Here is a 16,582-nt window from a genome sequence, read left to right as displayed (position 1 = left end):
TCTAGGAAGAGGAGGAGGAGGAGGAGGAGGGTGGTAATGATAATGATATGATTGTAGATAGATATTGTTTTATTTTGTGATTGTGAGTGCCCAAAGTATCATTCAAAATGAGCAACTACATAAATAGTTTAAATATTTAAATAATTAAATATTTAAACCTTCCTTCCAAATAAAAAAATATTTATAGAAGAAAGCAATAGCAAACCACTTTTGAAAATATTGCCAAGAAAACTGCATGGACTCTCTCAGACACTTGCCAGGAGTCAAGATTGATGCAACTGCTACTCCAGTATATCAAAGCTGGAGATGGTACCTAATACTAGAGCAAAGGAATAAGTTAGCAAGATATGGGTGCTACTATTTCAGAATCTTGCCAAGAAAACTCTAGGAGTTGTTGAGGTAATTGTGACAAGCAAACACTGAAACAAAGGCACAGAGGGGGGAAATAAAGGTGAAGGCTTCAACTTATTAAATTATATATATTCTGAATATTATACAAGGTTACATTAGAACACACATACCCATGGATAGAAAATGTTCTTATATCTACCAAAACATTTCTAAACATGCTGTTATTATGCTAAGAAAGCTGACAGGTGATTTGTGACTACTGCTGCTTATAATTCTTTATTTAACATAGAACATACTCAGTAATATGTTTTGAACATACAATAATTCAAAATGTAAGAAAATGGATCAGCTGCCCTTTCTGTCATGATTTTCTCTGGTTCTAGTTACTAATGTATCTTTGATATGACTTCTCCATAACTTTACTAATATATAATAAATATTAACAATAGCATCTAAGATTTGCAGTATTTTCTTTTAATGAGCTATGACACTATAATGCTTAATGCATGTTAGTACATCCTATCCTTAGATGTCAAACAAATATAAAACTCAAAATTTATACTCATATATTGTATTCTCATTCTGAAAACACTTGTACTAAAAGCTCAGCTGAGGCTTACTGAAGAATACCAAATCTTACAATACCAGTGTTTTTAATCTTACAATGAAATTGGCATTATAAGAAACTTTGAAAATTGCCCCCAGATGGAGAAGGTAATAAAATTACCATTTATGAAGTGATTTTTCTATGCTTTGTACCTTTAATGCAATAATTAGTTCATAATTAATTAAATGTCCTCCCTCAAGGAGTTACCTATGGAGAATTGTATGTAATCAGGGAAGCTATCACATTGAAAAGCCATTTGATGGGTTCCATATCATTAGATTCTTATGGCACTTCTGCACTGCAACCTTAAATTTCTCCTGTCCTTTATTGATTCTTGCTGGACTCTTAAGATGGCTTAAGAAAATTCTGTATGAATTAGGTCATCTCAGCAGCAGCTTTGAACTTCCAGCTACCACAACTCCCTTTGGACAATTCTTCTGTTGAGTACTCCCCACTTTCCATGCCAAAGCAATTAATTGCTTTCCTTTCTGTGGGTGGATCTTACTGGAAATGTATACTTTTTTGAAAACCTTAATGCTGTTTATAAGGTTAAGACATGAACATGCCGAGATACTCAGGCACTAGTTTAAAATAACAGTTCAAACTCTTTGGGATGTATTCAAAAATAACTGAAAAACACTTTTGAAGTGACAATGTCTGGTAGATTTTCATGGATATGGAAAGCAATCATGAGATTTTATCTAACAAAATCTTTATCCATACAGTATACTTCCAAATTAGCCTAGTCTTCAAAAGTAGGAACTACTCAATTTCTTAGAGTCAAAGACAGAATTTAAACTACTGAAAAGATCTGTGGAAGTGATTGCCAGAATTCACAGGAGAAAGGAACTGTATCCTTATAATCTAATAAGAGATAAAATGACTAATTAAGAGCATGGAAAAATGATTCCAAGCCTATTATATTCTTAAATTTATGGACCTTTTCCAATTTTAGAACTGAGATAGCCTTTTGCTTTTGAAGGAAGGCTGTCCACTGAAAAGCATGGAAATAGCCTCAAATAATAATTCAGCTATGCATGACAATGAAGCATCACTATGCCACAGCATGCTAATTTGTTGTTTGGTAATCTACATTATTTCTCATTCATCTTCAGGCAAATTGACTTTTTAAAGTGCCCTGTATTGCCTCTATGTCAAGCAAGATTGTGAGGCGTCCTATATGATGGATTGAAAGGTGAAAGGTGCTGCAAAGAGAATAGATATTTATAATTGTGCATTCTTTTCAGATTTTTCAATGCAGCACAAAACAGGTGGTATAGAAAGGTTCCCCAACCTTTCTAGCTTTGCGTCCCGGCGGTGGGGGAGAAAGGGAATGGTTCCGCATAAGCTGCAGGTGAGCGTATGTGTGCATGTGTGCAGCCCCATTTGTGCAAGTGGCGGGCACATGCACATGCCGCTCATGCAAATGGAGAGCACATGCACGCACTTGCCCACTACTTGCACAGTTTGGTTCTGAAAGGCTCAAGGCCCAGGGGTTGGGACCCCTGGTATGGATTATGGGTTTGTCCAAGAATCTTGGGCATCTTTCAGAAGCACAGGAAATAATGGTAACATAGCTTATTATCTGTTTTTTAAAAAACAAACAATTGCAGTCATCAGCTTTTGTTGTAAAATACTTGGGAGGGCAGAGAAAATTTAATGAGATAATCCCTCCCCTGCACCCAAAAGTCTAGATGCTTATTAGCATACTTCCCTGGCCCATGTTATCACAGTTCTGTCAATGACTCTCACAGCTGTCCATCAGCCCGGATTTGCTCATAACCACTATCACAGCCACTTGCGTGCTAATAATCAATATCACATCTTATTCTGAAGGAATTCTCTTCTCCTCTTATAATGCATTGCAAATCCCTACTGTTTTCTTAAGTGGGTGCTTTGAAGAGATAACAGATCATGCAATTGCTATGTAAAGACCATAACTACAACCAACCCATCTAAGAAAACATAGTGCTAAAGAGGCAAAAGTAGCACATGTATAAAATGAAAAATAATGTCATACCAAATTGCTAGAAGTGGTATGTGTAGCTGAGTAAATTTAGTGGTTTAGTGTTTATCAGAATATGAAATTTTCTTTTAAGCTTTCTTCCTTTTCTCCTTCATAGATCTGGATGTACAGTATTTGTTCTTACTATCTTTTCATGCTTTCTAGAGGCACAATGTTGTTGCATGACTGCTGTTGTACTTGCTTTCTTATTCTTGAGTGCTAGGAATAATCTTCAAAGTTTTTTGTCCCATGTACCACTTCAGGGATCACTTATAGTTCTTGCTCAAGTAAAAGAATATAGGACAATTTCAACCATGTATAACTGAGAGCCTATGCGTCATAGTTTTGAACCATCCAAATATCCTTCATTTCATAATAATTCCACTTACCCATATTATTTCTTTCTGCAATCCTGTTTGCCAACTATTTTCTCTTTCTCATCTTTCTTTTTTACAATCCTATTTTGTATCTCCTGTTTTTTCTCTTCAGGCAAGCAATGATCTGATCTCTGAGTTATCCCCTTCCCTATTCTACCATCTCTCTGGCCAGTATTTTTCTTTGCATCTAACATCCTATCTCTATTCTACTGTCTTTATATAACTCATTATTCTTAAAATGTATGTTACAGCGCAATGTATTTATTTAAGATAAATTTATTTCACTTTTCAAACTGAAAGGCATTACAGGTAGTCCTCGACTTATGATGACAACTGGGGCCAGAACTTCCATCACTAAGTGATGCAGTTATTAAGTAAATTATGCCCAATTTTATGACCTTTATTGTCATGGACATTAAGCAAATTATCACCATCATTAAGCAAATCACACAGTTGTTAAGCAAAGCTGGCTTCCCCTATTGACTTTGCTTTTCAGAAGCTGACTGGAAAGGTTGCCAATGGCAATCCCATGACCCCAGGACACTGCAACCATTGTCAATACAGGCTAGTTGCCAAGTGCCCAAATTTTGATCACATGACAACGGAAATACTGTGATGATCATTAAGTGCAAAGACTGGTCATCAGACACTTTTTTTCAGCACTGTTATAACTTTGAACAGTCGTTAAACAAATGGTGGTAAGTCAAGGATTAGCTGTTATCAACAGTTTACAATTAAAAAAAGACTGTCCTTGCCTCAGTTTTATAGCATATGACAAAGAAGGAAAAGAGAATAAATAGGAATAAATAGGAAAAAGAAAAAGAAAAGAAAAAGAAATTCATGTTTCAGGAAACCTATAACAGCTAGATATAATAAAAATAGAGTACTCAGGAAGATCAGTGGTATTCAGCTAATACCAATACTCTAGAGCAAGTGTTCATGTCTTCTATGACCTTTATAACTTCAGGATCATAGCAATAGCAAAAAGTCACTTCTGATAGTCTGGACACAAAATCAGTGATTAAAGATATCATTTCTCACTTTGTATTTTGAACAAATTTCCCAACATCTACCCCCTCCCTTTTTCTTCTCTTTGCCTACAACTTCACTCTCACACTCTTTTCATCCTTTATAGTACTCATTGCATGCTAGCCCACTGTCCCTTTTGCTTTAGTTGATTCTAGTATAGCATAGAGCAACATTTTATTCTTTATCTCCTATAGCAGAAAATCCTGGGCTGTTTTAATTCATATCACAATACAAACTATTTTTGTAACCACCATCTTTTGGGCCCACAGGTTGTTTAGGTTTTTTTTAATGCTAGTCTATATAAATTAATTCTATTTTTGAGAAAGAAATGCAGGAGATTGACAATAAGATCTTCTGCAATCCAGAATGTGCTTTCTTAAAAAAATAATAGAAGTATTTTTAACATGGAACTCAGCACAGGAAAGGCAACCTCTACAACAGATTGCTTAGCTTGAAGATTATGTTTATTCTCATCACTTTTTATCTGTAGACATATGTTTCTTATCTATCTTTTTCTTAATTCAATATGTACTTAACAAAGCACATGCATAGGCGAAAAAGAAAAAAAGTATTAGCATTTCCAATATGTTTAAGAAAAGGTGAGAGATTCAGTAAATATAAGGAAGCAAGCCAAAATTAAATAGATTTGTTAAATTCCCATCTCACTACATTTGCTAAATGTTTGTTATTATATAATACTGAATTTTATTTTATGTTGAACTGATATATCTGCTGACAGAAATATAAAACTTAAAAGTACACATACTAAATACTAGAAACAGTTCTGACTTCAGTGTTTCTTTTAACATTTCCTCAGTCCTTTACCATCTATGACTAAATTAGATATATTTAACTCTAAATTGGATGCTATTCTTGTCTTTGCCACCCACAGAGATTTACTCCTTTAGAGACATTCACTCACAAACTCTCAGTGTTAAGAGAAGTTTAGGAAGAACTGCATTAAAAGAAAGGCAGACAGATTAAGACAATATTATGCAGAGTGTATTTCCATATTATATCATTGAAGATATTGACATAATCCAAATCTGTGTGCACATGTACAAATATATAAAACATAAAATCATAAGTCTGGAAGAAACCTTGGAAGTCTCCTAGTCCAACACCCTGCTCATGGCAGGAGACCTTGTACCACGCTGGTCAAATGATTGTCCAATCTATTCTTGAAAACCTCCAGGGATGGAGCATGCACACAAATTGTTTTAGTATGCAAAACAGTCAGCACATATGAGTGATTCACGGTTTGTGAACTTATGCTATTCAGGAAGTCAGTTCTTGGTGCTATTCAGGAAGTTAGTTTTTCAAACTGTTCCAAACTTTCAGACAAAACAGATCATTTCATTTAAAAAATAATAATTAAAGTCCTGCTCCAAGCACAGGATACAACTCAGACTTTATGAGGTTATCTTTTTAGATAAGCAGCAGATTGCTATAAAGCCATTTTTAACTCTGCATGGTGAATTCATGGTTCAGTTCATTATTCACTCATTTGTTTTGCATATAGGAAAGTCTAAAAAAATGTAGGCAGTGCTTTTCTAAAGTCCAATTAATTAAATGTGAGTATAAGATCCAGAACTTCAGGATTCCTCATAGTTTAACATTCTCTCATCCCTGGCTCACTTACCATAATTCAATAATTACACGATTTCCTGAAAGAAATAGATTTTCCTGAAAAGATACATTTTGCATATGTATGTTAAAAAAAAATAAACCATGTGTGGGAAAGATTCATTATTTAGTTAATAAAAAATTAATTGGCAATTTGAATAACAGCCAAATTCATTTTATATAAGCATACAGCTTTCTATTTCATGTATGAAATTATTTTCATGCTTACTCAGGAGTAGAATAAATTTTATTTAATTCAATTAACTTCTAAAAATATGAAATAGATCATAGAGTAAAGGAGTCTTACATGTAATAAATGAAGGAAAGCAAAGTACAGAAAATGACACTAGCTGAAGATACAGTTCAGTGCACAAAAGAATTGTACCTTAATAACTAACATTATTGCAAAATATTTATTATTCATTATTATAAGACAATATTATCTAGTAATGTTTCTTTTTAGAGTCATACTTTATTTATTAGGATAAAATATGAACTATTAGAACTATAAAGTAATTTATGAGACTCAATTAATTAGAATTACAAACTATTCCTAAAACGGTGCATATTAACCTAAATTGTGCAGAGTATTCAGCAATTTGGATAAACAAATTAGAATGATTACCAACAGTTAAGAGGGAAATAAAAAAGCCAATAATAACGATATTAATGTTAAAACATAGAATATATACCCATGGTGGCGAACCTATGGCACGCGTGCCAGAGGTGGCACTCAGAGCCCTCTCCGTGGGCATGCGCACCATTGCCCCAGTCTTAGGCCTTCACCGCCGTGTTCAAAAAAAAAAAAGATTCAATCAATCAATCAATTTCAACTTCTCGCGGGAAAAAAAAGATCTCGCAAAGTTGGAATTGATTGATTGAACTTATGAACTGGGATCATAAGGTTATATGTCTGGAGAGATGTCCTACTTCACAATTGCTAGTTGCTTGTTGCAACAGGTATTTGCTATAGAAAATCTCCCTTCACTAGCAACAAGACCTCTTTCCATTCCTTTCATTGTTTTTACCAGTTGAAGGAAGAAATGTACTGTATATAAAAAGCAACATATACTTTTTTTTTCTTATTTCTATACCTAAGTCAGAATATAGATGACAAATGATTGCTCACTTCTGTCTGATTTTTTTATTAGAATTCTTTTCTATCCCAATAAATGTATAGTCTTCCTGGGAGATTAATCAAATTTAGAGCACAATTATAATTTCATAAAGACCAAGTCGGATCTTGGTTCCACTGATTGTCTATCTTAATTATACATAAATGAAATCTGAATATACAAATAATATCCAAGTTTGGTATCTGTTTCATTTAATTCATAAACAAGTAATCCAACATGTGATATGCTACCATGAAAAAATAATATCACAACCCCAATTCAGTCAATTCAATTAAAAGGATAAATAGGGTCAATTATATGAGTACTTTATTAAACAATCAGGACTGCTTTGGCCAGGCTTTCAATATAAAACCTATAAACATTGGCTTTCAGATTATAGTAAGGTTCTCGTCGTGCAGATTCAAGAGGCAAGACATGGACTTTTGGAAAGTTCTAAAAACTTTCATAAAAAAGTCATTGATGCCAGCTAGTCAGGAAAAGATTACAATACCATTTCTAAACTCACCGATTTATAATCGGAGATGTCGAATTTTTCAAAAAGAATGTTTCTTTTCTTTCTTTCTTTTGCCTTCCTTCTTTTTAAATTTATATGGCCATCCTTCTTAAGCAACTCTGGGTGACTAACAACAATCATAAAACCAATAAATAGAATAATCATAAAAACAATAAAAACAAAACAATAAATAAAAACCCTTGCTGTAAATGCCGCTCTTGGGATGTCCCACAGTACACTCAGCTACTCTATTTCTATATTTTCCACCCATACAAACTCAGTGGCTCAGTAAAAGGGCAGATTTTAACAGCCTTCTGAAAGGATAGAAGGATGAGGGCCTGTCAAATTGCCAGTGGGAGGATATTCCACAATATAAGGGCAGCCATGGAAATAGGATTCTTCCAAGGTTCCACTGGATGACAAAATTTCAGGAAGGGGACATGGAGAATGCCCTCTCTACCTGATTAGTGTCACGGGCAGATAGCCTGAGGGAGAGGAGATCCCTCAAATAGCCAGGTCCCACGCCATGTGGGGCTTTAAAGATGATTAACCAGCACCTTGAATTGCTCCCAGAAAAAAAATAGTGCAACAAAGCTGTAACACGGGCACACCTATGGGCACCCAATACCGTGCACGCTGCTGCATTCTGGACAGTTAAAACTTCCAAGTTGTTTTCAAGCATAGTCTCATATAGCTATGGGGTTAGGGTTAGGGTTAAGTTGTAATATAAGTACATAAAATAAAATAGTAAACTTCTGGTGAGTTGGGCAACAAACAAATTTAATAAATAAGCAATATTCACTTGTCAGATAGCACACCTTCAAAGGAGAAATTAATTTCAACAGCAAATTTCTCCAGTACAAACCATGAAAATTCCTCAATAAGAACACTTCATGGCTTCGCCCAATGCCTTCAGAAAGCACAACTTGCGAAAAACAGATATCTCTGCAAAACAGCCATTTTATATGTCATCAACTTTCAGCAAATCCCAGCAGGAGTGAATATTGCCCTTATCAGTATGAACTCCTGCTGATTCTAACTTTGCACCATTTCTCTTTGTTTCTTCAAAAGAAGCATAGCAGAAGAATCAGTGACTGCAGTGTGTGTGTGTGTGTGTGTGTGTGTGTGTATGTGTATGTGTGTGTGTGTGTGTGTGTGTGTGTATGTATATATATATATATATATATATGTTTTCTGAGGTTTTCGCGGGTATTTGTATATAGGTCTTTGGTTGTTCGGGTTTTCTCCCGCGTAAAATTGGAAGTGTCTTGGCAACGTTTCGACGAAGTCACATTCGTCATCTTCAGGCTGGTGTTTTTAGCTTCTTGCTTTGAGCAGCAATGTGTGGCTTTAGCTGTTTCTTCCTTTTAACTGCCAGTGAGGGTATGAACTGATTGGATGGGAGCTTGGCTGTGTTCTGATTGGGTGGAGGTGTGTTCTGAATGGTTAGGGGGTTGGCTGTGCTCTGATTGGCTGGGGGAGTGTTCTGTTTGGTTGTGCTCAGGTTAGTCTGAGTTGCAGAGGGGTTTAAGATTTTGGGGTTAGGGAGTCGTTTGTCAATAAGGGCAGGTTTCCAAATGGCTGGTAGGCGGGAGGTATCATCTCGCTTGTTCATGCTGTGTGGGCGTTTTTCTATCTCGATGGCTTCTCTGATTATTCTGTTATTAAAATGTTCACTTTTGGCAATGGTTCTGGTATTTTTAAAGTCAATTTCGTGTCCTGTGGCTTTAAGGTGTTGGACCAGGGAAGATGTTGGTTCCTCTTTTTTGACTGAGTTCTTATGTTCTTCAATGCGTGCACTTATTCTTCTGTTGGTTTGTCCGATGTATGTGGTGGGACAAGTGGTGCATGGGATTTCGTATACTCCTTGATTTTCTAATTCAATTTTATCTTTGGGGTTTCTAAGGATGGTGGATATTTTTCTGTTTGTGCAGAATGCTGTTTTGATGTTGTGTTTATGAAGGATCTTACTGATTCTGTCTGTGGTGCCTTTTATGTATGGGAGGAGGGCTTTGCCGTTTTCTTGTTCTTTGTCTTGGATTTTGGTGGGGGTTTCTTTTTGGATTAGGTTTGTAATCTTATTTCTATGTAACATCCAATGGATTCCATAGAAATAAGATTACAAACCTAATCCAAAAAGAAACCCCCACTAAAATCCAAGACAAAGAACAAGAAAACGGCAAAGCCCTCCTCCCATACATAAAAGGCACCACAGACAGAATCAGTAAGATCCTCCATAAACACAACATCAAAACAGCATTCTGCACAAACAGAAAAATATCCACCATCCTTAGAAACCCCAAAGATAAAATTGAATTAGAAAATCAAGGAGTATACGAAATCCCATGCACCACTTGTCCCACCACATACATCGGACAAACCAACAGAAGAATAAGTGCACGCATTGAAGAACATAAGAACTCAGTCAAAAAAGAGGAACCAACATCTTCCCTGGTCCAACACCTTAAAGCCACAGGACATGAAATTGACTTTAAAAATACCAGAACCATTGCCAAAAGTGAACATTTTAATAACAGAATAATCAGAGAAGCCATCGAGATAGAAAAACGCCCACACAGCATGAACAAGCGAGATGATACCTCCCGCCTACCAGCCATTTGGAAACCTGCCCTTATTGACAAACGACTCCCTAACCCCAAAATCTTAAACCCCTCTGCAACTCAGACTAACCTGAGCACAACCAAACAGAACACTCCCCCAGCCAATCAGAGCACAGCCAAGCCCCTAACCATTCAGAACACACCTCCACCCAATCAGAACACAGCCAAGCTCCCATCCAATCAGTTCATACCCTCACTGGCAGTTAAAAGGAAGAAACAGCTAAAGCCACACATTGCTGCTCAAAGCAAGAAGCTAAAAACACCAGCCTGAAGATGACGAATGTGACTTCGTCGAAACGTTGCCAAGACACTTCCAATTTTACGCGGGAGAAAACCCGAACAACCAAAGACCTATATATATATATATATATATATATATATATATATATATATATATATATATATATATATATTATATATGCGTAATTTTGCTCTGGGAAGGGGGGGAAAAAGAAGAGGAGAAATGATGTGACAGATGCTAGTGACATTATTGAATGCTCTTTTGATGAATACTTCAGTACCATAGTGATACTCATTAGAAAATCTGAATAAAACAGAAAGTATACAGAAAAAAGCAGATTTAATTATCCAGCTGGTTTCCATTCATCATTTATATAAAATATTGTATAATTTATTCTTTAAAACACAAACTTTTGTTAAGAATGCTTTCAATGTCAACTGCTTTTTTGAATATGAAAATTGTCAGTCTCACTAGGTAGACCAGACCAAGAAATCAATGCCACAGGAAGCCTAGATCTACAATTATTCAGCATGACTATAAATAACAAAATTTTGCAAGTGTTGTACTTCCCTATCCCCACCTCTACTTATGCCCCAATCAGGGATGTGGCTGACTTGAGCCACTTCCAAATATTATTTTTATTTCCCAAAGCTTAAAAAATGTTTCAGTTCCCTTTGCCTAGGTAATGACAGTTGCATATTTTTGTCAAGGTCATCTCCCTTACTTCTGTACATTAACATTTGGTGGAGAGATATTTTAATTTCATTGGAGAATATGGCTACACTTTTTGGGACCATTGTTTTTAATATTTTTAATAAGATTCAGAAACATTGTCTGGAAGTTACTTCATATTTTAAAAGGAAGCAAGTTATTAGATTTGAAAAAACAAAACCTGAAAACTATTTTTGCAATTATTGATGGAAAAAGAAAAAAACAGTATTAAATCTTCTTTAAGCAGTGAAATGCAGTGTTTTTGCCAATATTGTTAGAAAATTTAAATACCAGTCTTCTAGCAATGAATTCAAAAAATGTATCTTTAAATAATACTGAAAAGCAATAATAAGAGGTAGAAAGGAAATATCTTTTAAAGAGCCATATCATTAAGAATGATACCTCATACTGCCAACAGATTAGAAAGTTGTCCAAATAATTATTATGTCTGACTGAGATCATAATGTGTGTTAATATACCAGCATTACAGGTGCAACATGTGTAATGTTTGGTTTCATAGCGAAAATATGTGCAAACAATGTCAGGATTTTCCATTACCCTCACAAGGAGTATAAATGAAAATCATGTGAAACTATTTCTGTGACTTAACAGAAAAGATACAGAACAGCATATTGGGTGGAAGTATGAACAACTTATTCTTTTGAGGACTACAATGGGCAATATTTGAGATGTCTGTAGTCACAAATAAGCCTTCCAACCTTTTCAAGGACTGTATGAGGCCATCCAGTGACATGCTGATGTCATTCAAAGGACACAGTTGAAAAAATTCATCTCCTTTTTGTTGGGGTAGGTTGGTATTATAGCAGGGATGAGACCAACTCTTGGAAACAAATAGCTTCATATCTCTTTCTCACATGATTTTTTTCTTCTTTTTCTTTTCAGTCATTGCTAAAGTAATCTGATTGTCAATCTTGCAAATTTGGTAAGTTGCTTCATTTTTAAAAGATGAAGTACTTCTAAATAATCTTCTAATATTTTATTTAAAATATGTTAAAAGTTTTGATCGGTCAGTTTGAATTTCTCGAAGATCTTCATAGGTTAGCCATGTGACTGTCGCATATGTTAGCTGTTCAAAAAAATGAGTGACACTTGTGGAGTTCAGTTAATGAATAAGTCTTACTATAATAAGCTCTATCAAAAATTGATATATTAACAATGGAATTGTAAAATATATTTCTGCTTAAATACTTTTATATATATTTGAACCTTCCTTTCATAAAACATTGGTTAACAATTATGCATTAGTTTGAAACTACATCATTTGATTATAAAATTATTTTACTTTTAAAACCAAAGATAAGTGTATTTGTTGCTGTACAAAAAACATATTCGAAATCAAAATTACACTTTAATCCTAAAGACTTCAGTTAAGCAGTCATTAGAATAGTAATTAGAAATATTTTTGTAAAAGTTAATTGTTATTAATCATATAGAATGTCACATAATTTAAAATCAAAACTACACTATTAATCTTTATGGAGTCATTTAGCATTGATACAAAACACAAATTGTCCTTTTAGAAGTTACTATAAATTGTTAGCTGGAGTTGGACTAACATATATGTGTATGGGTATGTTTTGTGTGTGTGGTGTGTGTGTGTTGCAGTGACTTCTCTTTAATGGACAAACAAGTTTATTTTTTGTATTTTTAAACTTAACAATATAGTAGTGTATTTTACTCTCTTGATTGAAGATAAAAACAATCTAAACACAGTAATTTTTTGTCAACTATAGTATTGTTAACAATACACAAATCTAACACAAGTCATCAACTACGCCCAGAAAGAGTTATCAGTTTCAAATTTTGAATCAGCTGTTCAACAAAAAAAGGCCTACATAACTGATTGATCTGAATCAATATTTTTAGGGATGTTTAAATTTAAAAATGTTTATTCTGATCTTCTTTAGTATGATAATATTTTCAAAAGGTCCTGTGCTGTTAAACAAAAAATGTGGCTTTTTCATCTTGTCTTTGAAGAATATAGGCAAAGACAGCCAACTGTGCTTACAAAGTAAATATTAACAGGCAAAAAACCAGTTCATATGATAAAATGTATAGGAATGAACCCCATGCATTGTCTATTCCAAAAGTATTTAGTCAGACAGGAAATTTCATTACCTACCACACACACACACACACACACACACACACACACACACACACACACACACACACACATTATGGGGGAAAAAACTGAACCTTCACACCCCTCTAAAATAGTTCGGTGCTGAACTGTGCTGCGAGAGGAAGGGAGCGAGGACAGAAAACCGGTCTAAGCCTCCTGCCTGGACAGCTCCTGGGTGCTGAAAGAGCCTGGAGCTGAGCTCTCCGAGCGGCTATGAGCCCACGACTAACGGGACCCACAGGTGCAGAGACAAAGGACGCCTCCTGGGCAGCGAGAAGCAGGTGAAAGGGGTGGGAGGGCTACACATTATTGGGGGAAGATGGCGGCTTCTCCAAGCCCACCCCAAGACAGGCAGCAGAGAAAACCTGGGCCTCGGCGATACAGTTATGCCCGTGGCGAGCTGTCTGAGGCAGGCGAGAAGCCGGCTAAAGGCAGAGTCTGGGGCGGCCGCGGCGAAAGGAGCAGCCGCCAGATGCTGCCTAATCCCGGTTGGGGCGAGACCCCCTAGACCCGCCATGCCGCCGCCGCCGCCACTTCCTGCTGCTGAGACCATCCGCTTCGCAGGGAGCGAGGAACAGCACCTGTGCGGCCATGTTGGGCGCCTGGCCCCACTCCACGCCTGGACGGCGAATAGGAGCCTGAAAAGCGGGGAGGGAGGGAACTCTCGGCTCTCTGCCGTCCCACCTCCGGCTAGGATGGACGGGGCCAGCGGCAGCCACAGCCGGGAGCGACGACACCGCCAAGCAGCCTCCTGCGCCGCTCCCGGGCGATCCCAGCAGGCCTTCTCCCCGCGCGATGCCCGGCGCTAGGCTGGCAGCCCTCCCGAAAGCAGACCCAGTCCGTGGGATGGGACTGGGACAGCTTTCCCCTCCGGGGCTGGGCCCCCGGCGCCAGAATTTGGGGACGGCGGGGTGTCGGGGGGGGGAAGGGAAAGAGGGGAAAGGAAAGTAGCACTTACTTCAGCACGGACTGCTCCTTCTCTTCTTCCTTCTTCTGGCGGTCCATGACGGCTTGGATGATCTTCCTCTCTTCCTCCGTGAGGTGGCTGAGGTCGGGCATCTCGGGCGGAGGCGGAGGGGGAGCAGAGCCGCCTCGGGGCCCGAGAGGAGCCGACATCTTTAGTCGAGGGAGCTTCGGCGACAACACTCTAAATTGGGAAATACTGGGCTAACTCAGGGGGAGGCCGCCGAACAAGCAGCGGGCGCCGCCGCCGCCGCCGCCGCCAACAGCGCTGAGTGAAATACATACAAATCAATACCCTTTAATCAATGGGCAGCTTAATTAATGCCCGGCGGGGAGGAGGGCGGGGGGGGCCGTCGCCCGTCAGGGCGGAGGGGCGAGGCGAGAGGAGCGGCGACCAACCCTCCCCTCCTCACCCAGCCACGCACCAGCCTCTCACCTGCTCAGCGGCGTGGAGGAGAGCGTGGGAGGGGGCAGCGATAGCGGCTGTGGGGCGCGGGAGACTTGGAAAGAGGGGAAGGGAACTTCTCCGGGGACACGCACGGCGGAGGGTCTTGCTCGACATCCAGAAAGCGAGCCGGGGGGAGAAGGAAGGGAACGAAGGACGGGGGGGGCGAGGAGGGGGTCGGGACTACGCTAACCACGGACGTCCCTTGCGTGTGGGGAGAACGGAGGTCGCTTGGCCCCGAGGGGGCCCTCGCGCCTCCGAGGAGCGAGCCGGGCGGGACGGCGGCGCGTGCTGGCGATTAGGCGATAGGGGCCCCGCCGGCGCCCTGAGGCGCAGAGCGGGGAGAAAACCCTTGGGGGCAGGGCAAGTCCCGGCCGCCAGCAGCTCCAGCCGGCTCATAATTCCAGCCCGCTGTCCATGGAAAGGACCGTGGGGCAACGCAGGTCCAGCCGGAGGCTTTTTCCTACCGCGCCGCCGCCCCTAGCGGCCGTTTATTCCGCCCCCCCCGCGCCTCGGCCAGGCCCTGCCACCGCTGCCGCCCCTCGTGGCTGCTTCGCTCGGCGGTTCGTCTCTCGGCTGCGCTGCTGCTGTTGCTGGCCAGTCGCCTAACCCATCGCATCGCGGAGCGGGCAGGGTCGGGGCGCGGATTAACGCGGGAATCGCGGGAATGCGCTCCTCGCCTTCCTCCCCGAGGTCTCCCTCCCTCCGTCCCCGCCCGACGTCGCTGTTGCCGCCGCAGCTCCCGCGCGCGTCCCCTCCCCGACCGCCAACCACGTTTCTGCCTCGTCGCCCGAGGCGCGGGAAGGAGGGGGGAAGAAGGGAAAGGCCGAAGCCGCTTCCACCAGCCGCCAGAGGGGGCGGTAGACACCGACGCGTCGCTAGCAGGCCGGCCTGCCGTGAGGGAGAAAAGACGGGGGCGAGGGCCTCAGGAGGGAGGGAGGAAGCTTGCTTGATTCCCTGCGAAGTCGCCAGGAGGGGAAGCGTTGTGATAACAGTCACGTCAGGTAGGCGGGGGAGGAGCGACCGAGCGGGAACGGCGGGGAGGCCGTGACAGAAAGAGGCGGCGCTGCGGCCGTTATTTCGTGGAGGTTGACCAAGATGGAAAGGAAGAGGGAGAGGCCCAAACGCCGCGCTTGGGAATGGGGTTACGGGTGAGGCTGGGCCGGAAGCGGCTGGGAGTGGGAGCTGCACCCGGCTAGATCGCTTCGGGAGCCGAAGTGCTCGGCTGCTCTTCAAAGCTTAACCTGGATCCGCCGCCCCTCAGTTTAAGCGTCCTGCTACTTTTACCTTTACGGGCATTTGAATGAACTAAAGCGGTGAGACGGCTAATGGGGAGCAGGAGATGAATACAAAAAGGTTAGGGACTGTAATCTGAGTTTAGGGTTATATAAACCATAATTTGTTACTTTTGGGAATTCATTTGGATAGATCTGGCTCTCTGGAGAAGGTTCAGATGCTGGCACAGGTGGAAAGAAAGGTGATTAACAGCAACCGAGATGGCCTCAGTTATACATTAGTAACTATAATGCACAATTGGGAGAACTGAAAGACGTGAGGACAAATAGTTGCGAACACAAAACAATGAAAATTATATAATAAAAATTTATTTTTAATAAAGACTTGAAAAAGCAAAAGGTTTGTGCCCTCTCTACCATTACTGTATGTACTATTTTTTTTTGAAAGCTAGATTTATTGTAACAAAGTACAACTAAAAGTTTCTTCATACTTCCCCTGTGTACCTCTGGAAGGGAGGTATCCCTGATAATTTGGTAACCCTGATCTAAATGGGGTCATTAAGAGACGCAATGACTTGATGGCACATGATCAACAT

The 16,582-nt window shown here is 39.9% G+C and overlaps 1 protein-coding gene across 30 annotated transcripts in view; it reads right to left on the bottom strand.

Annotated features, from left to right (window-relative positions):
- The window catches only part of RIMS2 (regulating synaptic membrane exocytosis 2), a 280,764-nt gene extending 265,298 nt beyond the window's left edge, over positions 1-15,466 (bottom strand). For all 30 annotated transcript variants that reach the window (XM_039328826.1, XM_039328838.1, XM_039328829.1 and 27 more), the window contains exon 1: positions 14,302-15,466. In XM_039328826.1, coding sequence (XP_039184760.1) covers positions 14,302-14,459 — 158 coding nt within the window. In that variant the 5' untranslated portion in view covers positions 14,460-15,466. The remainder of the gene's footprint in view (positions 1-14,301) is intronic.
- Positions 15,467-16,582: the final 1,116 nt, after the last annotated feature.

Source organism: Crotalus tigris, unplaced genomic scaffold (genome assembly GCF_016545835.1).
Source record: "Crotalus tigris isolate CLP2741 ecotype Arizona unplaced genomic scaffold, ASM1654583v1 scf7180000024384.25900115:4084858, whole genome shotgun sequence".
In the NCBI taxonomy this organism is placed as follows: domain Eukaryota; kingdom Metazoa; phylum Chordata; class Lepidosauria; order Squamata; family Viperidae; genus Crotalus; species Crotalus tigris.
This window is presented reverse-complemented; position numbering and strand designations above follow the sequence as displayed.